At 54.8% G+C, this 24,259-nt stretch overlaps 12 protein-coding genes across 12 annotated transcripts; 6 read left to right on the forward strand and 6 right to left on the reverse strand.

Annotated features, from left to right (window-relative positions):
- Window positions 1-1,304: 1,304 nt before the first annotated feature.
- CC84DRAFT_1143968 (protein transport protein SEC23) lies at window positions 1,305-4,252 on the forward strand. Its single transcript, XM_018176441.1, has 5 exons — window positions 1,305-1,622; window positions 1,676-1,694; window positions 1,742-2,145; window positions 2,192-3,179; window positions 3,232-4,252. Exons 1-5 carry the CDS (start codon window positions 1,527-1,529, stop codon window positions 4,041-4,043), a joined length of 2,319 nt encoding a protein of 772 aa, XP_018037797.1. The 5' UTR covers window positions 1,305-1,526; the 3' UTR covers window positions 4,044-4,252.
- A 1,253-nt stretch (window positions 4,253-5,505) lies between these two features.
- CC84DRAFT_1163591 (cytochrome c1 heme lyase) lies at window positions 5,506-6,571 on the reverse strand. Its single transcript, XM_018178297.1, has one exon. It carries the CDS (start codon window positions 6,534-6,536, stop codon window positions 5,769-5,771), a length of 768 nt encoding a protein of 255 aa, XP_018037798.1. The 5' UTR covers window positions 6,537-6,571; the 3' UTR covers window positions 5,506-5,768.
- A 136-nt stretch (window positions 6,572-6,707) lies between these two features.
- CC84DRAFT_1163592 (Diphosphomevalonate decarboxylase) lies at window positions 6,708-8,257 on the forward strand. Its single transcript, XM_018178298.1, has one exon. The coding sequence runs from the start codon at window positions 6,924-6,926 to the stop codon at window positions 8,118-8,120; it is 1,197 nt and encodes a 398-aa protein (XP_018037799.1). The 5' UTR covers window positions 6,708-6,923; the 3' UTR covers window positions 8,121-8,257.
- A 1,384-nt stretch (window positions 8,258-9,641) lies between these two features.
- CC84DRAFT_1216396 (uncharacterized protein) lies at window positions 9,642-10,004 on the forward strand (the record flags this gene model as incomplete). The annotated part of the gene is made up of 1 exon (XM_018182797.1): window positions 9,642-10,004. The coding sequence occupies one exon, from the start codon at window positions 9,642-9,644 to the stop codon at window positions 10,002-10,004; it is 363 nt and encodes a 120-aa protein (XP_018037800.1).
- Window positions 10,005-10,394: 390 nt separating this feature from the next.
- On the reverse strand, window positions 10,395-11,251 carry CC84DRAFT_1088087 (SNARE domain-containing protein; the record flags this gene model as incomplete). Its single annotated transcript, XM_018174236.1, has 2 exons — window positions 10,395-10,907; window positions 10,955-11,251. 2 exons carry the CDS (start codon window positions 11,249-11,251, stop codon window positions 10,395-10,397), a joined length of 810 nt encoding a protein of 269 aa, XP_018037801.1.
- Window positions 11,252-11,473: 222 nt separating this feature from the next.
- On the forward strand, window positions 11,474-13,764 carry CC84DRAFT_1117777 (uncharacterized protein). The gene is made up of 2 exons (XM_018175504.1): window positions 11,474-11,780; window positions 11,836-13,764. The coding sequence occupies exons 1-2, from the start codon at window positions 11,633-11,635 to the stop codon at window positions 13,599-13,601; spliced, it is 1,914 nt and encodes a 637-aa protein (XP_018037802.1). The 5' UTR covers window positions 11,474-11,632; the 3' UTR covers window positions 13,602-13,764.
- Window positions 13,765-13,899: 135 nt separating this feature from the next.
- On the reverse strand, window positions 13,900-14,918 carry CC84DRAFT_1089240 (sure-like protein; the record flags this gene model as incomplete). Its single annotated transcript, XM_018174294.1, has 3 exons — window positions 13,900-14,248; window positions 14,300-14,672; window positions 14,747-14,918. 3 exons carry the CDS (start codon window positions 14,916-14,918, stop codon window positions 13,900-13,902), a joined length of 894 nt encoding a protein of 297 aa, XP_018037803.1.
- Window positions 14,919-15,437: 519 nt separating this feature from the next.
- Window positions 15,438-18,670, reverse strand: CC84DRAFT_1204924 (ARM repeat-containing protein). The gene is made up of 6 exons (XM_018181939.1): window positions 18,224-18,670; window positions 18,032-18,169; window positions 17,351-17,982; window positions 17,007-17,301; window positions 16,756-16,959; window positions 15,438-16,705 (listed from the first exon to the last, which is right to left on the reverse strand). Exons 1-6 carry the CDS (start codon window positions 18,344-18,346, stop codon window positions 15,728-15,730), a joined length of 2,370 nt encoding a protein of 789 aa, XP_018037804.1. The 5' UTR covers window positions 18,347-18,670; the 3' UTR covers window positions 15,438-15,727.
- Window positions 18,671-18,906: 236 nt separating this feature from the next.
- Window positions 18,907-19,570, reverse strand: CC84DRAFT_1163597 (uncharacterized protein). Its single transcript, XM_018178299.1, has 2 exons — window positions 19,508-19,570; window positions 18,907-19,448 (listed from the first exon to the last, which is right to left on the reverse strand). The coding sequence occupies exon 2, from the start codon at window positions 19,256-19,258 to the stop codon at window positions 18,989-18,991; it is 270 nt and encodes an 89-aa protein (XP_018037805.1). The 5' UTR covers window positions 19,259-19,448; window positions 19,508-19,570; the 3' UTR covers window positions 18,907-18,988.
- A 554-nt stretch (window positions 19,571-20,124) lies between these two features.
- CC84DRAFT_1163598 (RNA-binding domain-containing protein) lies at window positions 20,125-21,636 on the forward strand. The gene is made up of 4 exons (XM_018178300.1): window positions 20,125-20,305; window positions 20,428-20,681; window positions 20,919-21,006; window positions 21,057-21,636. The coding sequence occupies exons 1-4, from the start codon at window positions 20,156-20,158 to the stop codon at window positions 21,264-21,266; spliced, it is 702 nt and encodes a 233-aa protein (XP_018037806.1). The 5' UTR covers window positions 20,125-20,155; the 3' UTR covers window positions 21,267-21,636.
- A 377-nt stretch (window positions 21,637-22,013) lies between these two features.
- On the reverse strand, window positions 22,014-22,590 carry CC84DRAFT_1186408 (ubiquitin carrier protein; the record flags this gene model as incomplete). The annotated part of the gene is made up of 3 exons (XM_018180857.1): window positions 22,014-22,291; window positions 22,345-22,505; window positions 22,556-22,590. 3 exons carry the CDS (start codon window positions 22,588-22,590, stop codon window positions 22,014-22,016), a joined length of 474 nt encoding a protein of 157 aa, XP_018037807.1.
- A 331-nt stretch (window positions 22,591-22,921) lies between these two features.
- On the forward strand, window positions 22,922-24,150 carry CC84DRAFT_1163600 (Pex19 protein). Its single transcript, XM_018178301.1, has 2 exons — window positions 22,922-23,929; window positions 23,979-24,150. The coding sequence occupies exons 1-2, from the start codon at window positions 23,336-23,338 to the stop codon at window positions 24,075-24,077; spliced, it is 693 nt and encodes a 230-aa protein (XP_018037808.1). The 5' UTR covers window positions 22,922-23,335; the 3' UTR covers window positions 24,078-24,150.
- The last annotated feature ends 109 nt before the right edge of the window (window positions 24,151-24,259 follow it).

A 24,259-nucleotide genomic window follows, 5' to 3' on the forward strand; every position in this document is an offset into this window, starting at 1 on the left:
CGGCAACGCACTCCAGGCGGCTTCAGCAGGAGGCCACAAAGCCATTATGAAGCTGCTGCTCGACAAGGGCGCCGAGGTCAACGCGCAGGGTGGATGGTACGGCAACGCACTCTACGCGGCTTCAGAAGAGCACTATCATCCAGATGACGATGCGGTGGATATACTCATATTGGACAGAGAATAATGGCGGGAACTGTCAGTCAATGTAGAAGTCGACCCAACAGGTGCTTTTTGGTGGGGGAAATTGAGGTACCCGACGGGTCTCTGCTTGTTCCTCGTTGAGCGTCGTCAGTGCTTGCGATGGCATTATGTTGAAAGAGGCACATTGCCCCGTTCTAATAGGATAGCATAGGTTCCCGGCCTATCTGGAGGGAGAGGCTGCAACAACACCTGGAACTCCTAATAGCTTCCTACTATCCCAGTAGTATTCTAATACTCAGGTCCTATTACTTATATGTTCCATACAGGGTAAAGCTTATGGTAAGTCTCATAGGGAGGGTTTCTTATTTTTAGCATAAAAAGAGGCCTTTGGCAAGATGAGCAATAACGCTGTAAGCTGTGCGTAATCTTTAGCTAGAAGCATTTTAAAGTGTATAGAAATAGCTCAAGTGCGAAACTTAAGAGTACTTACACAGTATTGAGATGTGTAGTTAGAGATTTGAACTGCTTGAAGATAAGTACCTCGCTTATTTCTCGACAAACAGTGTTTTTCTACCAACAGTGAGGGACGTTAGGAGATTTGAGTCAACCTATCGAAGAGACAGATGGGTCATGGGAACAAGGGGACCTGGTGCAGTGATCACAAGAAGACATGCACTGAGTTGGGACGAGATCAAGCGTTAGCCTTGCTGTCATCATAATGTAGATTGTAAGGTATTGACGACCAGCGCGCGGTAACAATTGGTCCTGCCGTCGCTGCCGTCGCCAACGGGTGTCAGTCTTCATAACGGCAACGGCACAAGAGTTGAATGCCATACAATGCCAAATAGTATTGTATGTAGTGCGATGTAACCTCTGCTGATTCCCAGAATATCACAGGAGCCCAAGAATAGGGATCTCCAGACCGGGCGCCCAGCCATGGGCCTTGTCTTCTCTACGCTCGGCGCGAAAACAGCCTCGTGATGGACACTCGAGGCTGCCGTAAGTAGTGTTTGTTTGCCGGCGTTCTGTCTGAAGAAGAGAAGAGTGAGCGGGAAAATTTGGAGTTTTGGACGACGTCGGAGCTTGGACCAGGCGCTAGTCCGGGCTGGGTTTGGAGCTTGCCGAACCTCAATCTGGCCGCATGGGCTCTGGTCACCGAATCCACTCGATCGCGGTTTGGCTTTGGGGCACGTTGCAACTTTCCGCACCCGCTGCAGCCTGTCCGGAACCCAGGCAGTACTTCACATATTCATCTTCGCGCCCTCGACTCGCACCCTACGACGGCCTCCACACCTCCACGCCTGCCCCGCGAATTCGAATTGTGGGCGCCGCTTGGTCCCACCACAGCCCACCGCACTTCCTAGACACCTTGCACGTTCGACACCATGGCCGACTACGAGGCGCTCAAGGACCAGTGGAGCGACATTGAGGACAGGGATGGCATCAGGCTCAGCTGGAACACTTTTCCCAGCTCGCGCATGGTATGGCATTGCGACTACGTGTTGACAAAATGGAATGCTAACACGTTGGGCAGGAAGCATCGCGGCTAGTTGGTAAGAGCGGTGGATGATCGAAGCATGCCAGCGACTGACTTGTGCAGTGCCCATCGGAGCCCTCTACACCCCACTGAAGGAGACCGCAAGCCCGCTCCTCCAGTATGAACCCATCGTTTGCAAGGCGCCGTGCCGCGCCGTCCTCAACCCCTTCTGCCAGGTCGACATGCGCGCGAAGGTCTGGCAGTGTCCATTCTGCATGCAGCGAAATGGGCTCCCGGCGCATTACAAGGACATCTCAGCCGAACAGATCCCTCCAGAGCTGCACCCGAGCAACACCACCATTGAGTACAAGCTTGCGCGACCGGCGCCCTCACCGCCCATCTTCCTCTTCGTTGTTGATACTTGCCAAGAGGAGGATGGCTTGAAGGCACTCAAGGACTCTATTATCATGAGCCTGAGTCTGCTTCCGCAGTACGCGCTGGTTGGCTTGATCACTTTTGGAACTATGGTAGGTGCAGGCATGCTTGGAGTGGGATGCAACTGACGTTGTGTAGACCCAAGTTCACGAGCTCGGATACACCGAATGCGCCAAATCATACGTCTTCCGGGGCAACAAGGATTACACTTCGCAGCAGGTCCAGGAAATGCTTGGCCTCGGTCAGATCGCACCCCGCGCCAACATGCAGCAGCAGCCCGGGCGACCTCCAATGCCCATTGGCGGGCCCGGCGCACGCTTCCTCCTGCCCGTTGCGCAGTGCGAGTTCCAACTCACCAACGCTCTCGAGCAGCTTCAGAAGGACCCCTGGCCCGTGGCCAACGACAAGCGAGCGCTGAGGTGCACTGGTGTTGCACTTAGCGTAGCGGCTGGACTCTTGGAGACCTCGTTCAAGAACATGGGAAGCAGGATCATGCTCTTCAGCGGTGGCCCTGCTACTGAGGGCCCGGGAATGGTCGTTGGACCTGAACTCAGGGAACCCATCCGATCGCACCACGACATTGACCGTGACAACATCAAGTACTACAAGAAGGCGCTGAAGTTCTACGACACTCTCGCAAAGCGCATCGCACACAACGGCCACATCGTGGATATTTTTGCTGGTTGCTTGGACCAGGTCGGTCTTCTCGAGATGAAGGGTCTGGTCAATTCCACCGGTGGACATATGGTCCTGACCGACAGCTTTACGTCTTCCATGTACAAGCAATCTTTCGCCCGTGTTTTCAACAAGGACGAAGACGACAACCTGCTCATGGGTTTCAATGCCGACTTTGAGGTCCTCACGACCAAAGAGCTGAAGGTCACTGGCTTGATTGGTCATGCCGTCTCCAGCAACAAGAAATCATCATCCGTGGGCGAGACTGAGTGCGGCATTGGCAACACATGCTTGTGGAAGATGTGCGGTATCAATCCAGAGTCTAGCTACGGTGTCTACTTCGAAATTGCCGGTCAAGGCGGGCCAAACCAGCTGGCAGCAGGTCCGCAGAAGGGCATGATGCAGTTTTTGACCTACTACCAGCATTCCGCCGGCAACTTCCACTTGAGGGGTAAGTCGTAAAATGTTTTTCTTTGGAGTATATCAAGACTAACATTTAACAGTCACGACTGTTGCACGTAACCTCAGCGGACCTTCGGGTGACCCAGCCATCGCTCAGTCGTTCGATCAAGAAGCAGCCGCTGTCCTCATGTCAAGAATAGCAGTATTCAAGGCTGAGGTTGATGATGGCCCCGACGTCCTCCGATGGGTAGACCGAATGCTGATTCGGTTATGCGCCCGTTTTGCAGAGTACAGGAAAGATGACCCCTCGTCTTTCCGTCTTGAGAAGAACTTCACCCTCTACCCACAGTTCATGTTCCACCTGCGCCGATCACAGTTCCTTCAGGTTTTCAACAACTCGCCCGATGAGACCGCTTTCTATCGACACGTTTTGAACCACGAGGACGTCAGCAACTCGCTCATTATGATCCAGCCTACCCTTGACAGCTACGGCTTCGACCACGAGGGCGGCCAACCAGTTCTGCTCGATTCTTCCTCCATCCAGTCCGAGACCGTCCTTCTCCTCGACACTTTCTTCCACATACTCATCTTCCACGGCGAGACCATGGCAGAATGGCGCAAGGCTGGCTACCAAGAACAGGAGGGCTACGAAAACTTCGCCGCATTGCTCGATGCACCGAAGGGTGATGCCAGGGATCTCATCCAGGACCGCTTCCCACTTCCCCGGTTCATTGTCTGCGACGCTGGTGGTTCGCAAGCCCGTTTCCTACTCTCGAAGCTCAACCCGTCGACAACGCATACCAGCCAGGGCCAGTATGGTGGTGCATCGGCGCAGACCATCTTCACGGATGATGTTAGCTTGCAAACATTCATGGACCATCTGATGAAGCTGGCTGTGTCCGGGACGAGCTAGTTCATGGGCGCAATAGACGATAATTGGAAGGCGGGTTGGTGGACGGGTCAACGACTACTAGAGTTGGGGCTGGCGATGGGTAGGGGGCATTTTACGATTGTACCGACATGATGTAGGGGTGTTGAACACGCCCTTTGAGTTTAGCCAAAACATCCTACTTCTAATCTCGCCCTCAAGGGCTTGGGGAAATGTTTGCCATTACTCGTGAGCGTTTGAGACGTGTTGTCACTTGCACTTTCATCGAATATTTCGCATCGTGATGATACACATTCCGTAACATTGCAGCTACAAATCACCGCGTATGTCGGCATTGTAGTAGCTTTCCAAGCCCAGCAGCATGGTCCCACTGATAGCTTTAACTTAGAGCTTAAGGTTGAGTACCATAGATCAGGATGCGATAGAATGGGATAGACTATGAAAAGGCATGCCAATGGAAAAGAGCGCGATATCATACGCAACCACAGTCAGCCTCTCAATATATCACATATATACTCGGATCTGCGATCGAGTTTGATGAAATCAGTGCCATATGCAACGGTGGAGAATCAACTTCTGAACCAGTCAACGAACATGTTAACCACTTGTACCTCTTCGCTGTGGAGGCATATGGGTTCATTTCTGCGGAATATCTCTTCGTCGTGTTTGAAGGACGTTGGGAAGACCTTCGATACTTCCATGAGCGTGCTCTTACTGAGAGCGAATAGCTCGCCAGAATCTCCGATCTTCAACATGACCAGATTTGCATCGCCACGGCGAGGTGATGTGCGATTGAAGGTTAGATGGCGCCTGTATCAAGGCGTGAGACTTTACCGGTAGCCGGCACGACCGGGCACAACTTTCTGATCTGCGTTTGGTTGAGGCATAATTGTGATTTGTAGGTGTCGTTGTGAAAACTTTGTTTGATTTGTGTGGTTGTTCGAAATTTGAGAGTAGCGGAGCATGTTTTGTGATACAATTCTGCGTTCGGCGGGTAGATCGATCTATGTTGTTGGCACGGCAAGCCGTCTTATGGTTCGCTACCACTCAAAAGTTGTTGTCTGATCACCGGACGTACTTTCCGCGATGAAGGACAACCTCTAGACTCTTGTGGAGTATTAAGAGCAACCTTCAAGGTTTATATATAAGGCATATATCGTTTATACAGCCCCAGGGTTTCCGTTCTCAAAGGCTCCGTATCTATTAACAAACGTGAAAACCACACCATCGTCTCTAGCATAGCATTCCGAGAATTTAAGACACGTCAAATTATGGAAGGTAACCATGGAACCGGAACAAGTGAACTATGGTAAGCCAGGCACGTGGGTCCTGAGATGAAAATATTCAATACTTCACGTGAGGCACTGGTTGCGAAGTCTGGATCATTCACTTCATTACTCCAGCAGGTCAGAGACGATCTCTTAATCTGCATTTGGGAAAGGTGGTCATCTGCGCCTGGAATTTCTATACTTGGATCGAGCTGCTTCGTCTGACAATTCTCACTACAGTTGCTTGACAAGCCTACCACTACGCGTCTTCTCGACGTTTCATCAGGTCTACATGAACAAATGTGTTCCAGAACGTTCATGGACGTCTGCCGAACTACGTTTTCTTAGCCCAAGCTTTCTCATAATTCCCAAGAGCTAAGGAGTGAAACATCTCCTCTTTCCACTATAGATACAATCATACACCCCAGCCAGCCTACAGATGATATCAAGACAGTCGTATCATACACCATACAGACACAGGTTACAAGCCAATGAACTTGAACGCCCGTAATTTCACACCCTCCCAACTGTTCAACTTGGGCCGCACATCCAGATAAAAGTTCAAATCTTTTCCTGCCCGGCCCTCATCCTTGCCTGCATAGAAGTCGATCACATACTCGACCTTGGTCCCGCACCGGTCGACAACCCAGTCATGCCTATCGAACGGCGGCTTATAACCCATCAGCGTATTCAGCCTCGCGCGCGGCGTAAGACTCGAGGACAACCCGGAGAAGCTCGCCAACTTCGGCCCCCCGCACGCCTCACTCCCCCGCCCCTTCTCCCACTCCTTGATCTCCTTCCACGCGCGCTCGTTGACGGCATTGTGAATCGGCACAATGGTGTGCATGTCCGTCTCGTCGGGGTTGTACGCCTTGCGCTTCATCGCCTCGAAGAACATCTGCTCGCTAGGATAAATCCAGTTGCCCGTCTTCTTGTCTGCGCCGGTGTCCTTCTCGCTGTTGGCGGGGCGCGCGGAGGCGGGTGCGTCGTCGGTGGGGAGCGCGCGCGGGATGGTGCTGATTTCGCGCTGGGTGCCGAGGCGGTGAATGGAGTCCATGGCTTTGGGGGGGTGGGCAGATTGCGATGCTTCCATGGAGGAGGAGTCGCAGCCGGGGGTGGCGAGGGCGGCGGCGTGCGGTGGTGTGGGCGGTGCGGTGGCATTGGGGTTCGCTTTCTTTGCTTGGGCAAGCCAGGCTTCGCGCGTCTTGTGGTCGACGGGGCAGGCGTCGGGGGAGTCTTGTGCCGCCATTGTGAAGGTGGATCTGTGGTGGGACTGGTTTGCGGACCTCCGGATGGCAGCGATGCGATCTAGGTTCGAGAAAAGTTGAGCTTGGGCCACGGAGGTCGGGAGTTAGGGGGCTTGTGATTGGGCGCGCTGGCTGGGGGAGGAGAACGCCAGTTCACCGCTTCGGAGGGGTATATCTTGGGCAATTACTCGTGTCAGGGGGTTCCATTCTTCTGTCCTCCTCGACATTGCAATTCCCATCGTGGGGCTCAAGATCTCGGAAATTTCCTGTTTTGTCGAGTTTCCAACCCCAGTCCCTCCCACTGAGACCCTGCATAAACAAAAATCCACCGGACCCCGCCAAACAACCCCTCGACTTTCCTCCATAACACAAAGAACATAACGACGACAATGTCAGATATCCACCGCGCCAGCACGACCGCCCCGGTCAACATCGCCGTCATCAAGTACTGGGGCAAGCGCGACCCCAAGCTCAACCTCCCCACCAACTCGTCCCTCTCCGTCACCCTCTCGCAGTCCGACCTCCGCACCCACACCACCGCCTCGTGCTCCGCGTCCTACTCCAAGGAAGACTCCCTCCTCCTCAATGGCGCCCCGCAAGATGTCTCTGGCGCCCGCACCCAAGCCTGCTTCCGCGAGTTGCGCGCCCTCCGCTCCCAGCTCGAGGACTCCGACGCCTCGCTCCCCAAGCTCGCTGCCCTCCCCCTCAAGATCGTCTCCGAGAACAACTTCCCCACTGCCGCTGGGCTCGCTAGTTCGGCGGCTGGCTTCGCAGCCCTGGTTCGCGCCATCGCGAATCTCTACAAGCTGCCGTCCTCGCCCACGGATCTCTCCCGCATTGCGCGCCAGGGCTCTGGGTCTGCCTGCCGCAGCCTCTTCGGCGGGTACGTCGGGTGGGAGCAGGGCTCGGCCTCTGACGGCTCTGACAGCGTAGCCTTCCAAGTCGCGCCCGCATCGCACTGGCCGTCCATGCGTGCCGTCATCCTCGTTGTCTCGGCCGCGAAGAAGGGCGTGAGCAGCACGACGGGCATGCAGACCACAGTCGCCACATCCACCCTGTTCGCCTCTCGTGCTAGCGAGACTGTGCCCAGGAGGATGCAGGAGATGCAGAACGCCATCCAGAACAAGGACTTCGAAACCTTCGGCAAGGTCACCATGATGGACAGCAATAGCTTCCACGCCACGTGTCTCGATACGTACCCCCCTATTTTCTATCTCAACGATGTATCGCGCGCGGCGATCAAGGTGGTAGAGAGCATCAACGCGGCAGCAGGCCGCATCATCGCAGCATACACATTTGATGCTGGGCCAAACGCCGTTGTTTACTACCTTGAGGAGAACGAGAAGGAGGTAGCAGGGCTGTTCAAGACTCTTCTTGGAGAAAAGGATGGGTGGAAGGGCGAGCGGGGGGAGAAGATTGAGGGAAACTTTGCCGCGGCGGAGAAGGTCAAGGAGGAGGCGGGTGTCGCAGTTGACCTGCTGAAGGACGGTGTTAGCAGGATAATCCTGACTGGTGTTGGAGAGGGGCCTGTGGAGACGGAGGAGAGTCTTATTGATGAGAAGGGCGAGGCTGTCTCGTCGTCGTAGGGAAGTGTGGGATGGGGGAGGGGTTGTCTGCACGCCCCGTGTCGTAGATACCCGGTGCAGAAGAGGGCAAATAATGCTTTTGATTGAGTGAGGAGATTTTCATTGTTGTATGTTTAGTTCGACGTGATGTTTGCTGTGGGTGAGAGAGGGGCTGGCCTGACTCTTGGAGATGCATAGCCTGAGGTCAGTTCTAGTGAGGTATTACCTGGCAGGGTAGTACTCAGCCTTTGCTACGAGTCGAAGATCATCAACCGTGACATTGCGCTTTCGAAAGACGCTCCTGCAAGCCAACATACGTGCTAGAAGCATGGCTTGGAAGATGATGACATGGCATCTTTAGCTCATCTTGTTGCGGATCAAGTCTTGCTTCTCTTCTCGGTCCTCCATCTCCGGTTCCGGTTTGTGTATGGAAAGAATCGAGAAGGTCGCAGTCACAAATGTCGCCTATCCCCTTCACACAGAATAGCGTAATCCCACGATCTCTTAGGTTTCTTCGTCGGCTGCCTTTCACTTGTTTGCAAGCCGGCTAGGAGTACTCGATTCTGATTGACATGGGTTATTATTCCATCACTCATATACTCGATTCAAGGCAGCATCTGAGTACGCTACTAGATAGCAAATGGAGAATGATAACCTGACTTCTGAGCGATGATGCCTAGAAAACTCGACGATTGAGTATCCCATGGGAGAAAAAATCCCCTCAATCTCTAGAGCTTTCCCTAAGGCGACCTCCCTGCCTCGACACCATGGATATCGGAGCTTTTGGCCAGACAGCAATTCGTAGCGCCGGGCAGGTCATCTACAATGAGAAGTTCTACACTAACGCCACCGTTAACGGTGTCAACTGCGCACTGGGAGCCATCAAGGAGACCAGTAGCTAGACGCGCACCGACGAGTACGCTGCCGTGGTGGCTAATGGCCTCCAGAAGTTTCTCCAGGTCAAACCCAAAGAGCAGGTCCCCAAGGGTACCACAGAGATCCATGTGAAGTAAGTATCTGGTATTTGGCCATGGGCATTGCAAATGGTTCAGAGTTCATGTCTATTCACAGGGATTCGCTACACTCTAGTGATACCGAGCCGATGCCGCACTTCACTGTCATGTTCTTCAACAAGGACGGCAAGTCTGTGACCGGCCATATGATCCCCAACGAGACGGAAGACGAGAGGAATGACAAATGAAGCATTTGAACACGTATGTATACTCACAGCACATGATCATGTCTGAGGGTACGGGCTGACTTTACAGGCCTAATGGTGCTCCACAGAGTGTTGAGAAACATAAACTCACACGCCGCGAGAACGGATGTCGCACAGCTTGCCTTCTCACGTTCCAGGAACCAAGGCCATCGAGCGAGACGCACCTATTTCATTCCTGAAACCCGGGCATGGCATTGGAGGCGTAGATGCTAGAATTTTGACAGAGATACAAACTATAGATCGGACCGTCCCACACCCTTTTCCAAGTCCGCCAATCCCTCATCCTGCGCCGCGCGGGCTCTACATTCCACGCACACGGCGCCATGCTTGCGGAGCAGCGCCTCGACAAGCGGATCTACCTCTTCGGCGTTAGCGAGCCCGTCTCCGCCGGAATTTTGAAAGTGCTGAAAGGCACGAGTCCACCAGCAATACCGCGAGGCTTGATGAGCGAAGCGCGGCAGTCCAGCACCATGGGAAGCGACTGGGACGCTGTGGAGGTGTTGACTGGGACCGACTGGAACGCGCTGGAGCAGAAGAGCGCGGGAGAGCACGCGGTGGAGCTTTACGGCTTCGTGAAGAAGTACGACATCCAACTCCTGTCGCGACGGGCAAGGCAATGGATTATGGCAGCCATCGACCCAGGGGGCGCTGCTGGGCGGGGGAAATGCGAGGCTGTATTTAATTGAGGATGGCGAGGTGGCTGCGGTGGAGGCAGCGGTGCCAAGTTTGGGTACCGGTGCGCGAGGCGAGGGGGTTGGTATTTTAGGTCGTGTGAGGGATCCGTTTACCTTGGGAGGTTTCGAGGATATTAGCTAGCTTAACATACTGTCACTGAACCAGAGATGAGCTTCTTGATAGCGTCCTAATCCAACATGTCGATCTGATATGGCGCGTGTCAATCATTGGTCGAGATGTGCAAGCGTAGCCGTACTATTCCAGTTGACTACCAGATCGTACTCGAAAGTGTGCTGCTACAATCGCCGCCAAATCAAAAGCAACATAATCAACGCCCCAAGCGCCGTGGTATCGGTGTCTAACAAAAGAAAATGCTCATGCAACATTCCAAACTCGCAACCTTACAAAAGGACCGCCAGGATGATGATGACCAAAACGATGGCGAGGATGAGCAACAGGATGCAGGCCTTGCTCCTCGCGCTCTTCTGGTAGTTGCTCGCTTGCTTCAGATTAGTATGCGCGCCCCGCGATGCGTCATGGGTGACTTCCACGTTCTCCTCGATGATGTCCAGCTGGGCTCCCTGCTCGTGCACCATGTGCGCCACATCGCGGAAGAGCTCGTTCAATTCGCCGACCGACTGCTCGATGCTGCGGATCTCGGACTCGCGCTCGATGATCATCTGCTCCTGGAAGTCGACGTCGTCCTGGTTTGCCAATCGCAGCTGTTCCTGCTGCTGCTCTTGCTCGAAACCGCCGCGCTCTTCGGTGGGCGAGGATGCATCTTGCAGAGCAGCTCGCGCGGCGGAGTTGGACGCCTTCTCCTTCTCGATGGCCTGGCGCTGGAGCTGCTGGAACTCGTCCAGGGTCGCTTTGAACTCACGGCTGAGCTTTGACTGGGTGAAGCGTTGCGACGGCTGTGTCTGTTAGCGGCACTCTGCGCTCTTGCAGCGGAAGTTCATACCCCAACATCGGGCCAAGTTGTCAACTTCTTCAGCCGCTCTCCAATGTCCTTGAACTTGTCTGACGTCTCTTCCACGGCTGTTCTGACGCGCTCCCGCACTCTGGGCGTCTCGCGCGATGTCCCCAGTTTCGCTGTCTCTGACCCGAGGCGGGCGACATCGCTGGTAAGGGCAAATAGGTCGTCTCCGAGCTTTGAGGCGAAGTCGCGGAACTCTGGGTCGTCGGCGTACTGCGGATCGTCCTCCCTTCGCCATGTGGTCGGTTGCGACTCCATCGCCGACGAGTGTTGGAACGACATGATGCGCGGCTTGAGAAGCTCGATCAGGTCGGGAAATGCACTCGTGTATGGCTGGCCTGCTGCCTGGTGCGTCGTAAGCTGTCGTGGGGGTGCTGGTCGCTACCTGGAGGTTGGCAGGCGCTCCTGGGCAATGACGAACCGCGCACGTGCCATCCCTGCAGGTGCTCCATCGCGCCTGCCTTATTAATAAATCGGTGCAGGAACATCTCAGACCGCCGACCTCGAGTGTTTTGTTCAACAAACAACTCCCGCGCGACGCTCCAAGCCCTCGCTGCCGCTCCTTCCTTTTCTTTATACAGGACCCATTCTTTCCTTGCTGCCCATGCGATGATATAAGTCCGCACAACTGCCACATCGCCCGCCCGCTTCGACTGTCCGACCATGCCGCCCGCGATACCGGTGCAGGCGCCTATACGACCGTACCGAGACTTTGTAACCCCAGTCCTACACAAGCGCTTTACCAATGCCGCCGTATACACTCTTGGCCTGTGCTGGGTCATCTCAGTATGGCAAGGAACATGGACACACTGTAGGTAAACACATCACCTGCACACACCGACGCTGACATGGTATTGCTGTACCAGATCTGTGGTCCTGGTTTCCCATAGGCCCCGTTGGCGTCCGAACGCTCCTACTCTTCGTTTCCGCCCTCATCATCTACATACTCCGCATTGCCCAATACCACGTTGGCCAACGAAACACACTAGCCGGCCAGGACACTTTTTGGAAGTATGCTTTTACTGCAAGAACTGTCATGGTCGTGGTCTCCTACCTACTTTCGGCATTCCTGTTCGGCGAGATCTACATCTGGACCCAGCCGGAGAGCAAGAAGCTCGGCTACACCGACCAAGGAAAGAATTATGAGCGACTTCGCCTCAACGAGCGACCAATGTTCCTGCGCTTCATGTTCGCTGTCCTGGCGTTGGTCCAGAGCGGGGCGCATTTGTGGCGCGACTATGATAAGATCGAGTTCCCTGCCATTGCGCCCAAGACCGAACAAGAAGCTGCTGCGCCAACCCCAGCAGCGAGGCCTCATCAAGTCCTTATCCAGAAGCTGTCACCGCTCGCGCAAAACGCTGCCATCTGGTCGGGTGCTGTGTCGCTCGTAGGTGCTCTGGTCTACATCAGTGGAATACGTTATGCCATATGGCCGTCGTATTATTCTTGGGCGAGGAACGTGCTCATGATCAGCCTATCCAAGTCACGACCTCTACCAGCTACCTTACCTCCTTTCGCGCCCTTGGTTGGCATGTTCTTCGCAGAGGGCACCTTGATCTTCTTTATGTGGCTAGTTATCAACACAACCTTCGATCTATACATGTCGCAGCCGCCCCTGAAGAACGGCAAACCAATCACGAACGATTCGAAGGACCCAAACGGCAGCCTGCTGAAAGGTCTGAAAGCCAAGAAGGACACCATCAAGGCTGTAGCTTTGTGGGAACTAGCTTTGATTACAGATTCCTTCCCCGATCGCCGCAAGACCCTGTACCTTGAAACTACCCGCAAGAATGGTGCTACTTTGAAGCAGGTCGTCGATATTTGCCTCTCCGAAGTCCGACTGCTCAGCGAACGTCTCAGATTGGGCTTGGATCCGCAGTATAGGCCCAAGGGTGAGGCTGAAAAGAGCGACCAGGCCCAGAGCGTTTCGCTCGTCCCGCAGATCGCACCAGCCCTCAAGGATGCACCCATCAAAGGCACCGGTCTCCCTCCGACTACCACCAGGGAGAAATTCGGCGACGTGGCCGGTGACTTCGCCAAGTCCCTCTCTTCACCACAGAACGGCGTGAAAACCCGTGAGTACCTGATGAAAGGCACGACAGAGCTCTCCCAGCACCTCCAAAGGGGTGTCGAAGAGGTCGAGGCCCGATCTTCTGGATTTTGGTCCAATTTCATGGCGTCACCGCTAGGATATCCCTTCCGCCAGAGCCTGCGCCGCACCGCAAACGTCGTTGTGGCCGGCGCACCGTTCTCGCGCCTCTCCATTCTTTGCAACGCCGTCGCTGCGCTTACGAACCTCACTGTATCCAGCATTTTGGAGGACGAATATGGCCGCATGCAGGACGAGGTAGCTCAGATTATCCGCGTGTTCACCGAGGCGCTGAAGCTGTTGGACCAGTACATGGCGAGTCTAAATATACACTGGACGGACTTTGAGACGTTGGCAAGGCCGGAGGCGGAGCGGAAGAAGGTTGCGGAGGCGGAGCAAGTGAGGGAGGCGCTGAGAGCGGGGCTGGAGAAGATATTGAGGAGCTTTGGGGAGTATCTGTCGGGCTTGAAGATGTCGAGGTTGGAGATTACGGAGGCGAAAAAGGTGGCGAGTAATGGGCCGGAGATGGCGGTAGTACGGTAGGAGTGGTTACTTGGACGAAATGATGGGTAAATGTATGGATTTGTACCTTGACCTGCCAGACTTTTTGAACGACGATATTGCTATCACACGTCCTGACTTTGATATCATCATGCAGTCAGAAGAAAAAGCTATATAGAAGGCAGGATACCCACAGCAGGCTTAGAAAAGAGCCGGCTTTATCCGCATTTGTCCCACCCTCCGCAGCACTCGAAGCATCCGTTCCGTTTCTGCGCAACGCAGTCAGCCCACCCAACTATACTTACGGCTCATCCCGTTCCCTCTTCCAATCCCACAATACTTACGGCAAGCAGCTCAAAATCCCCTTCAGCTTCCCCAACACCACCGCCTGATTCGCCGACGTGCTATCCCCCTTGGTCGCCGCATTCCCCACGCTCACACTCACATAGCACCCGCTGGTTCCGACGACCTTGCTCTCTGTCGGCAGGCGTGTGGAGCCGCAGGTTGAGACGTCCGCGGCGGTAGAGCCCGAGGCGGCGTTCACGCGGGACAGGACGAATTTGAAATTGGATGCGGAGGTGCAGGAGCCCGAGGCGGAGGGGAAGTTGACGTTGAGGTAAACGGAGGCGGGGAGGTAGGGGGTGGAGGTGGCGAGGAGGGCGTTGGTGAGGGTTGTGGCGAGGGTGGCGCTGGGTGCGTGTTAGTACGAAGTTTGGGAGGGGCGCGGGGAAGGAACCTACTACAAGCTCGAGTACACGGGCACGGGGCTCGTCGTCCACGCGATCTGGCTCCCGCTACTTCCTGAAAACGCAATCGCAGGTACGCCGCCGGTGCTTGCGGCGTACGATGCTGCGCCGACGGTGCCGGATACCAGAGTCGTAGAGCCGAGGTTGGAACCTACGTTTGGGCCTGCGACGACGAGGGCAGGATTCCCGTTGAAAAATTTAGGGGCGAGCGTGGAAAGGCCGTATTTCACAGAAGTTACAGGGTAGCTGTTTACGTAGTTGAAGCGGGTGTTTGAGGCATTATAGCCGGTCGCGGGGGAGCGGCCGGGGCAGGAGGAGAATTCGCAGCCGGAGGAGCCGACGGTTTGGGGAGTCGAGTCTGAGGAGCCTTTTGATTTTGTATGAGTATTGTGTTCATCATGGGAACCGAAGATGTAGTCAGGAAGGGATGAATCTGCTCACCAGTGCCACTCTTGTTGTCCGCAGGCGCAGAAATAACGACCGAGTTCCCAGACGAAGTGAGCGCATCGTAGAAGGTGCGAATATTGAGCTCGGCCCAGCCATCGTCGTTCGAGAGCAGGATGTTCGCTGCGGAGGCGATGACCGGGTAGAGTAGTAAGTGAGAGAGATGCATGGTGGGCACGCTTCAAGGTTCAATCTGCTTTTGAGATGAAGTCGATACAGTGAGTGTCAGTAATATAAATGCTATCCTAATACATGCCTCGAAGACTGGCGCATTTATAGAGGTTTCATGGGCAAGGGGCATCTGCCAGCCGTTAGTCCACGTGTGGAGGCGACCGTCCCAATACAGCAGGAGGATAGTGTACTGGAAGTTGAGAAGCCAATGGAGGATGTAGCGAACGCACGTGAAAGCAATAATATGCTCAGTTGATAATTAACGATCAACGATATGGAGGAAGGTGTAGAGGAGCTCGATGTGGGGGCATGTAGCCAGTGGGGTGATCGTCGGGAGTACGTAATCCTTCCGTCTACACTACGGTTGCTACTCCATCGTATCTTGATGGAGTTAGCGTAAACGAACTCCGAAGCGCCTGCAGTGGAATAAAATGTAGAGCATGGGTTTATGATGATTGTAGAAGTGCCAGGGCAAATGCAGCGGTTGAGCGAGTGTGAGCGAGTGTCTTTTTATTGTGTTGCCAATCGTATGAACCGCGTGACACATTCCGCTTGACATACAGACTTTCCGTGGAGAGCTCAGCCTGCCGACCTTGCAGCGTGTGGAAGAGCTACCAGGTGGGTTATCCCTCTTGCTCCCTATTGTGGCTAGCAAAGCTTTGTGTGACACTGTGCAGTCCAACACTCAGGAACGAATTTGCTTCATCTCCCTGTCTCCACTATCCAAGCCCGTCTACCCAAACGCCAGCGCAATGCTCATATACATGAAAAATCACAGTGCGAACCCAAGGGTATATACGCTATGCCTCACCAAGCATCCCCCCAACCCTCATCCTCATCCTCATTCTTCTGCGGCTCCACCTTTTTAATCTCCTTCTTCGGCTGCGCAACAACAACCCTCTTCACATTCGGCGCACCCGGCGTCCTTGCCACCACCGGCTTCTTGGTCGCTGTGCCCGCCTTGCCCAAGCCTTTCGGCAGCGTCTTCGTGACAGGGTTCTTCGCTTGGTTCTGCGCAGCCAGCCACCCTGCAAAATCAGGCTCGCCTTTGTCGTCGAAATTCGTCGTTGCTGGCGCGGAGGACACATTTGGTGTGCCCCACGGGTCATCCTCGTCCTGTTTTTTACCCGTGCTGCTGTTGCTGCCGCCGCCAAACGCATCGTCATCTCCGAAAGCGCCCCAATCACCGTCAAAGTCCTCTTCCGCATCGTGAAATGCATCGACGGGGCCTGGACTCGATATCGTTGGGATCTCCGCGGCGGATTTGGTGAGCGTCATGCCCGGCCGCGATGAGGGCGCAAGAGAGGGTTTGCTTGCGGTAGGAACCGCTGGTGGAGGCACAGATTGCGAACGCTGATCGGAACTGCCGTTGCTCGCGGCTCCGGCTTGCATTTGGCCGCTCGCTGCTGTGAGTTTATTTGTAAACGATGATATAGCCCATCCAGTCCAGGTGCTGTCATTCGCGGGAGTCCCCATGCGGGGAGCGGCATTTCCTCCGCTCGCAGAGGCGATTGAAGTAGATGGAAGGACTGTGTCAGGCATTGTGGCGGTATACTTTTTAATGCGGGCTATGTATATGTCCACTGTTTTCTGTGCTTGGTCGCGGATCATCTTCTCTTTATCGACGAGCGATGGGCACATGACGGGAAGTAGTTTCGAGGCGCAATCGTCTTCGCTGAATAGGTCGGCTGTTGCGGAAAGCGCCATCAACGCAGCGTTGCGAGCGTGGATGAAGGGATCTCGGAGTGAGCGTGCGAACGCAGCTGAGAGAACCTTGGCTCGGTTCTATACAGTTGTTAGCTCATGGAAGAAAAGCTATGGCGGCTACAATGTACATTTGCTCCAAGATTCCGCGCGATCTTTCCTAGACAGATGGTTGTGTTTGTGCGGATACCAGCCTGCTCATCATTCGCAGTTTTGGCAAGGTGTCTCAATAGTTCTCCATTCACTACACGATCGGAAAGCTTTGGCACGATAACTAAAACGGACTTGACAGTTTCTTCTCGTACAACAGGCGCAACGTCAGTAAAGCCGGTGACCTAACAGTGTTAGCGCTGATGAACAGGATCGCGAAGGCATGACGAACCAGTTGCGGGAAGATTTGATTGTTGACGATCTTTTGCGGCAGATGATCGATCATTAAAGGAAGGTTGTTCAGTAAGCAGACACGGATAGCGCGGTCAGGGTTCGCGAACAACCGCACAACAACTGGCGTGATTTGCGTTTCGTACTCTTCGTCGGAAAGCTTAGCACCGATCTGCATGACGGTGCCGAATACCTTTGCCCCGCCTCCGCCGAACTCGACAGACTTTAAAAGTTCCGGCAGGACCTTCATCTTAAAGAAGTCGGCGGGAAAGTCATCGGCGACCGCATCAAGCTTGCTGTAGTTGTGTTAGTACATGTATGCATTCGAGACTGTGGCGTACGGACCCAAGGACCTCATTTCTCTCGTCCTCTGACTTGAGACCTATACTTTCAATGTCTTCGGTAACTTGTATCAAGGGTGTCTGGAAAAAGCCGCCTATCCGCTTTCCTTGGTCGAGGAATTGACCAACACTCATCCGCGATTTTGGATTGGGGTTCAACAAGCGCTTATAAGCCTGTTGCATGGTCGGGGGTATGCTCTTCATCTGCCCGAGCTGATCACTTCCTTGGTAGCTGCCATTGAACACCTCAAAGATGAGAGTCCCAAAATTGTATGAATCGACCGCATGCGTAGGGTTCTGCTTTATGACTTCCCAGCCTCCTTTTGATACCTCCGGAGCCATATATCGGTGCGCGTCCGGGATAAGACTTCCATAGGCAGGTAGTACTGAATCATCCTCTTTCACTGAGCTCAGGGCGTCGAACCCTCCTAGCTTCCACTCGCCACTCTCGCTGAAGAATATCGACGCCGGCCGTATGCAGCCATGGATTGAAGTGGCCTCAGTGTTGACGAACTTGAGTGTTTTTGCGACGTTGTGCAACCCCCACTTTATCGTCTCTTCGGTGAGGCTCTTGCGCTTGACGTGCCAGCTGAGCGGGCTCAATCTTTCGGTTGCAATGTAGATGTATGCGTCTGTCTGCACAGACTTAGCCTCAATTCCCTAGTACTCTCCGTGGCACTCCTACCTCTACTGTGTCCAGGACCTTCACGACGCCGGGGTGGCGCAGGGTGCGTAGCTTGCGGAGCGCATTCCGGGCGAGGGGCAATCGAGACTTGTTCGCGGACACGTCGAAAGAGAATATACTGCATTTCGATCCGTCTTCCTAGATAACATCGTTAGTCGCAAGCTTAGTCGTGTAAGACAGCCTGGGCCGTACTCGCTTTGTGCCGTTGTACAAGGTCCAGATAGACTCGTCGATGTCCACGCGGTCGCCAAAGGTGTACCCGAACGCAGGCCCCTTGGAAATGGCCGACGCCACGGCAGACTTGAGAAAGTCCATGGCTTCGGTAGCAAAGTAGAGGCTGCACGTACACGAGGCCGAAAATGTTGTTGCGGACTATTCTTGAGCGCGCTGGCGCCTGTCTCCATGTGGCCACGCTCTGCACTTTCTATTTTGGGCCACGCGGGGCAAGCTCCAAGCTCCCGCAGCCGTCACCCGCACACGCGTGACTATCGCGTCTTCTTTCGCCCACTATCGTCACAGGCGTATTGTCGTGGCATCCGCGAATAATTCGACGGCCTCGACACGTCGCGCGTTCCGGAAGTTCGATAGGCTAAGGCGTTCTCTGCGGTGTATTACATTGCCTTCAACACAGTATTGTACGGCAGCATCTACTGTCTTCAAGAGGACGGCCTGGCTGAACACCTGAACGGTACGTTATACTTGTTCTATACTCAATCCCCTGGCTTCATGATGCTTTTCCTGGTAAAAGGTCAAATCGCGCCTATGGTTCCAAAAGAAGCCTCTGCTCAACGACGTGCTGTACAACTTTCAAGACTCAAATCTTCTGAACATGCTGCATTTATGTAGTTGGATTTACATACGCTTCCTGTATATTGGCTGACCAGTCGGGCCAGGATTTAGGTCCATGCGACTCGTGATTCGACGCCCTGACCCTATCTTTCGTCGCGAGGCAAAGCCTCAGGCTGCAGGCCTTCTACGACGAAGCTCTTCCCTTAGGTTGCAGTTCTCCTTTTCAAGAAGCTCGAGCCGTTGCTCTAGATCAGACATCTGGGCCTCTGCGCCGACGCTAATCTCGTCGACGATCTTCACGACGCGCAGCAAACGCAGAATGACGATGAGTGATGCCACTTCCTCCTCCACCCCTTGCAAACTGATTTCAAAGACGAAAGATACCACGATAATCGCGGCGTCAAATACGTGAAATTTGGACTTGAAATACCTGCGCATATGCTGGTCAGCATGGGCGGAAGCGGAATCAGTGGCTGGTCGACTCACGCTGTCCTAAATGCCCATATTGAAGAAAGCAACTCGAGCATAAAGAGCGCGGAGAAAACCAGGCTGACATGTTTGAGTGCCTCAAGAGCAGTGTCTGCCTTGGGGGTTTTGCGGTCACATGTCTCAAGGTTGATCACGATGTCTACGATGCATGGTGAGCTTGTTGACTTCAGCGATGCTTCAACGCTTGGATTTGCGTACCGGCAAACATGCAACCGACATCAAGAGCCACAAGCAGCAAGACTGAATAGTGGAATGTTCTAGTAGAAAAAAAGCGAACGAGTTTGTCACGGAGGCTTGACGTTGGTTTGTCTGATTCATCATTGGGCTCGTGCGGCGACTCGTGTGTGCGCAGCAAAGGAGAGGAAGACATGGTCGAGTTCAAACAGAGCGTATCTGTGAAGGATATTTTCGAGGTTTGGTACCAGCATCAGAAAATGGACATCATCATGCATAGATACAAACAACGAAGTCCACGGGGTCGCGCTCAACTTGCAAACCGTTGGGCGTGCGGTAGTTTGGTGCTGGTGTAGCCTCACGGTGCCTGGCTTTGTGGAGCTAGGCTTACATAACCGCTGCACGGCCCAGGGAAGCTTGCATCATCTACTTTATGTGAGCCTCTTCACCTTGTACAGAAACCCATTCCGTTGCAGCGACATATCAACTTGGAATCCAAGACTGCGTATCGCGACGCGACTAAGTTTGGCGCGTGTCATCAAACCAACTGCGAGTTGCATCGCCCAGATCTATCATTAGCCCCAACCGACCAGCCTTGTAAGTCGCGCCAACTGCCCATTGCAACCTTCACTTCTGACTCCGCCGCAAGCACCTTCACTTTCGTTTGCAGCCATGTCCGACCGCGACCACGATTTAGACCGCGAGCAGGACGATCGTCGCTACGATGACGACCGTCTGGAAGACCGCATCGACGACCGCATCGACGACCGTATCGACGACCGCACCGACGACAGAGCGCCCGAGGGTGAACAGAACGACGAGGTACGGAGCCCTGACAGGCGCATCGCTCGCAGAAGGATGACAGCTTCCACTGTCTATCAAACGCTTGTGAACTGCGACTGCGACATCTCTCTTCAGTGACACAAGCTAACACAACCGCCCAGGAAATCGACGCGATGAAGCGCCGAGTGCTCGAGATGGAGGAAGAAGCCGCAAAGCTGCGCCAGATGCAGCAAAGCTCCGACATGGAACGCCACGACCTGCGCGAGAACAGGGAAGACGTCGACGCGCGAAGCGTCTTCGTCGGCAACGTGGACTACGGCGCATCGCCCGAGGAGATACAGGCGCACTTCCAAGAGTGCGGCAGCATAAATCGCGTCACCATTCTCCTGGACAAATTCACCGGGCATCCCAAAGGGTCAGTCTTCCCATACCAAGAGGTGGTTTTTCCTTGATTACTCGTTCGACCGGTGCGTGCACGTAAAGGCACAGTCAGACGCGGAAAAGGTCGCACAAGACGTGCCATCGCACACACATGTTTCACTAAAGCTTAACCCACCCATCACCTACTGATATTATGCATCGCTGGGGTTCTTTCGCTACCTGGCAAGAGTTTGGCAGAAAGATTCGGACAAACGCTAATGAGCGTATGCAGGTATGCGTATGTGGAGTTCACCGAACCCAATCTCGTCGAGCAGGCGCTCGTGCTAAACGACAGCATGTTCCGCGGCCGCAACCTCAAGGCATGTCAATCGCGATCCCCGCAGCCCGAACACAACTGATCACCACCCAGGTCGTACCAAAGCGCACCAACCTCCCCGGCATGTCCAGGGGCCGTGGTGGCGGCCGTGGTGGCGGTGGAGGCCGCGGAGGAGGAGGCTACGGTGGTCGCGGCTCTCCCTATGGGGGGCGTGGCGGAGGAGGCGGTGGCTACGGTGCCCCCCGCGGCGGCGGCTACCGAGGCGGCTACCGCCCCCGGGCACAGGGATACCGTCCCTACTAGGTGAGGACACAGACTTACCGTCCCTCCAACTAGGTGACCACGCTGTGTGGACAGCACATGTATCTTTATCGACCGGAACGGGGTGTATGGGCGGGCGAGTGGGCGGGCTGATTGCAACGTCACGGAGCTGATGTTCGAACTCTTGCAATGGTTATGGACTGGGCATGTATTATATCGGATCAGCGAAAACCCTATTTCTAGGTGTTGTTGCCTCGGCATGTGGCGTGGGGTGGAAGGAAGACATTGTTCTTCGAAGGGAGGGCGGCCATTTGGCTTCGATTGGAGACAGCGAGGATTTAGAGGCAGGCGTGTTTGAGTTCGTGTACGTACAACCACTGGTATTGATTAATTTCCGCGCGGCGGCTTCTTAGCACTGCTCGCACACATACGTTTTCCAGTGTGCTAAGTCGTTGAAGTGTTGCATTGTGGAATAGAGGCCGTGCTATCACGCGCAGAGTGGTATCAGTCCATCCTTCGTCAGGTGGCCAGCAGAGGGAAACCCCCTGCGGCACCACTGCTATGTCGCCGCCGTTGAACGCCAAACCCCGTCTTCTGGCGCCGTGCCATTAGTCCGTATCGTTATGTAAATCGTGCCAAGAAAATAGAAGAAGAACCGTCAGCCAACAGCCAAACCCTCCTCCTTCGCCAGAAAGCAGATTTTCCTAGGAGCTCATCCTCCGCTCCGTCCATTGCGAACGCCGAAGCGCCGCCTCCCCCTCCATCGCTCGCGCACCCAAGGCTACGGCGCTACGGCGCGGGATTCTCCTTGACAATCGCCTTGATCTTCTTCTCGTACGCGACCTTGTCCTTCTTGAAGAGATTGAACGCGTCGGCCTGCGCGGGGGACTCGGGGTTCGGCTCGTCGAGCAGCGACTGGATGCCGAGCAGGATATCCTTGATGGTGATGGCCGGTTTCCAGGCCTCTTCTTCGTTGAGGATGGAGAGGCAAACGGTGCCTGAGGGATAGACGTTGGGGTGGAAGAGGGGCGGCGTGAACTTGCACTTCGGGGGCTTCGTGGGGTACTCTGTTTCCTCACATGTTAGTCTTGGTTGGGGGAGATTGTGGGAGGGAGCGTGCCTTCGGGAAATGTGACTTCGAGCTTGAACAGGCCGCCCTCCCAGATCGTCTTCTCCTTGCCGGGAACGCCAACTTCCCACTTCTTGAGGTCCATCATGCCTGCGGAGTTGCGCGCGGGTTTTGCGAAGAAGCCGAACGGATGGTCGCGCCGCCACTGCTTCCTGTGCGGTGTGAGCTGTGTGTCCTCGCTTCTGTTTGCGGCGCTGCCTACCTCTCTTCCGAGAGCCGATTCATGCACAGCGACATGTTTGCGAGGCTGCGCGCAGCACAAAACTTTCCGTGGAGCGGGTGTCTGGATGCGGATCGCGCTCGCGCAACGTTCCGGGTGGCGAGAGTATTTGGATGGAGAAAAGTGGCGGGCGCGCGGCGGAGGTGAGGTCTATCAGACAGCGAGCGTCGTGAAGGTGAGAGAAGGCGAAACACGCAATGAAGTCGGAGTGAAGCTGTCGTCGACCCGCACGTGACGTGTGGTTTCGCGCCACAAAAGTGGCTAGAACGATCGCTGTGCCCTGCCGCCTGCCCCACTAAACAGAGCCCCGCAGACGGCCGAGGTCTGGCGCGGAGCCGTGCATGCGGCTTTCCAGCAAGTTTATTAGGCATTACAGTTCCCCAGATTCTCTCACTATTGTTAATTCGTATACGCGCAACTTAACATGGCGGATGCTCCAGAGACCAAGAGCGACGCGGTAAAGGTAGAAGACGCGCCCAAGGCCGCGCAACAAGTGAAGGACGATATCGCATCTGATCCCGAGGAAGACGACCTCTCAGACCTCGACGGTTAGTCGCATGACACCAACCAGCATGCCGGTTTCTAACGAAAACTGCAGATGTCCTAGACGAGTTCTCAAACGTGAACATCAAAAGTGACTCTAAGGTTCCCTCTGCAGCGCCAGCATCCTCCGGTCCCGGCAGGCCAGAACCCCCTGCGCTCGACCCCGCCGAGACCTTGGTGGAAGATCAAAATGAGTTCGAGAAGGAGCTGCAAAAGCAGATGGAGGCGCTGCTCGGGCAGGAAGGCTTTCCCAAAGAGTTCCAGGACCTGATGAAGGAGATGGGCCAGGCGGTGGGCGAGGATCCTTTGGCTGCTCTTGGAGGAGCATCGGGCACGGCAGCACCTGGCGTAAGCTCCGGCAAGGCCGAGGGTGAGGCTGCGACCAAAGGCGAGCAGTCGTTCCAGGAGTCGATACGCAAGACCATGGATCGCATGCGGGAGTCCGGAGATGCCGCCGGCGCCGCGGCGGCTGCATCGTCGGACGATGATATCCTTGCGCAGATGCTGAAGGAGATGGAGTCTGGCAACTTCGGCGGCGGTGAAGGGAACGAGGAGGATTTCAGCAAGATACTGCAGGGCATGATGGAGCAGTTGACGAATAAGGAGATTATGTATGAGCCGATGAAGGAGTTGAATGATAAGTTTCCGGCGTGGATGGAGGCGAACAAGGACGGCAAGATAGATTCAGCCGACTGGAAGCGGTACGAGGAGCAAGCACGGCTGGTGAAAGAGATTGTAGACAAGTTTGAGAGCAGCGGCTACTCGGATGAGAGCGCGCAGGACCGAGCGTACATTGTCGAGAGGATGACGAAGGTAAGCGGATCGTATGCAGTAACATCGTTGATTTGCTCACACCCGGCAGATGCAAGACGCTGGCACTCCGCCGCCCGATCTTGTCGGCGACATGAACGCGGCGCAAGAAGCCATGGCGGACTTGGACCAAGGCTGCCCGACACAGTAGAAGTTCATAGTCTGCCCTTCTTGATACCCATCAAATGTACATGCGCCGAACCTTCCCTGGCCATTACTGTGCAAAGAAAGAAAGAAAAAACCATGCCGTGAATGACTATTGGTGACAGCCCTTTCCAGCATGACACTGAGAGCTCCCGCAATCATCCCTCTCAACTCATGTCCATCGCATCT

This window comes from Paraphaeosphaeria sporulosa (assembly GCF_001642045.1).
Source record: "Paraphaeosphaeria sporulosa strain AP3s5-JAC2a unplaced genomic scaffold CC84scaffold_4, whole genome shotgun sequence".
Taxonomy (NCBI): Eukaryota; Fungi; Ascomycota; class Dothideomycetes; order Pleosporales; family Didymosphaeriaceae; genus Paraphaeosphaeria; species Paraphaeosphaeria sporulosa.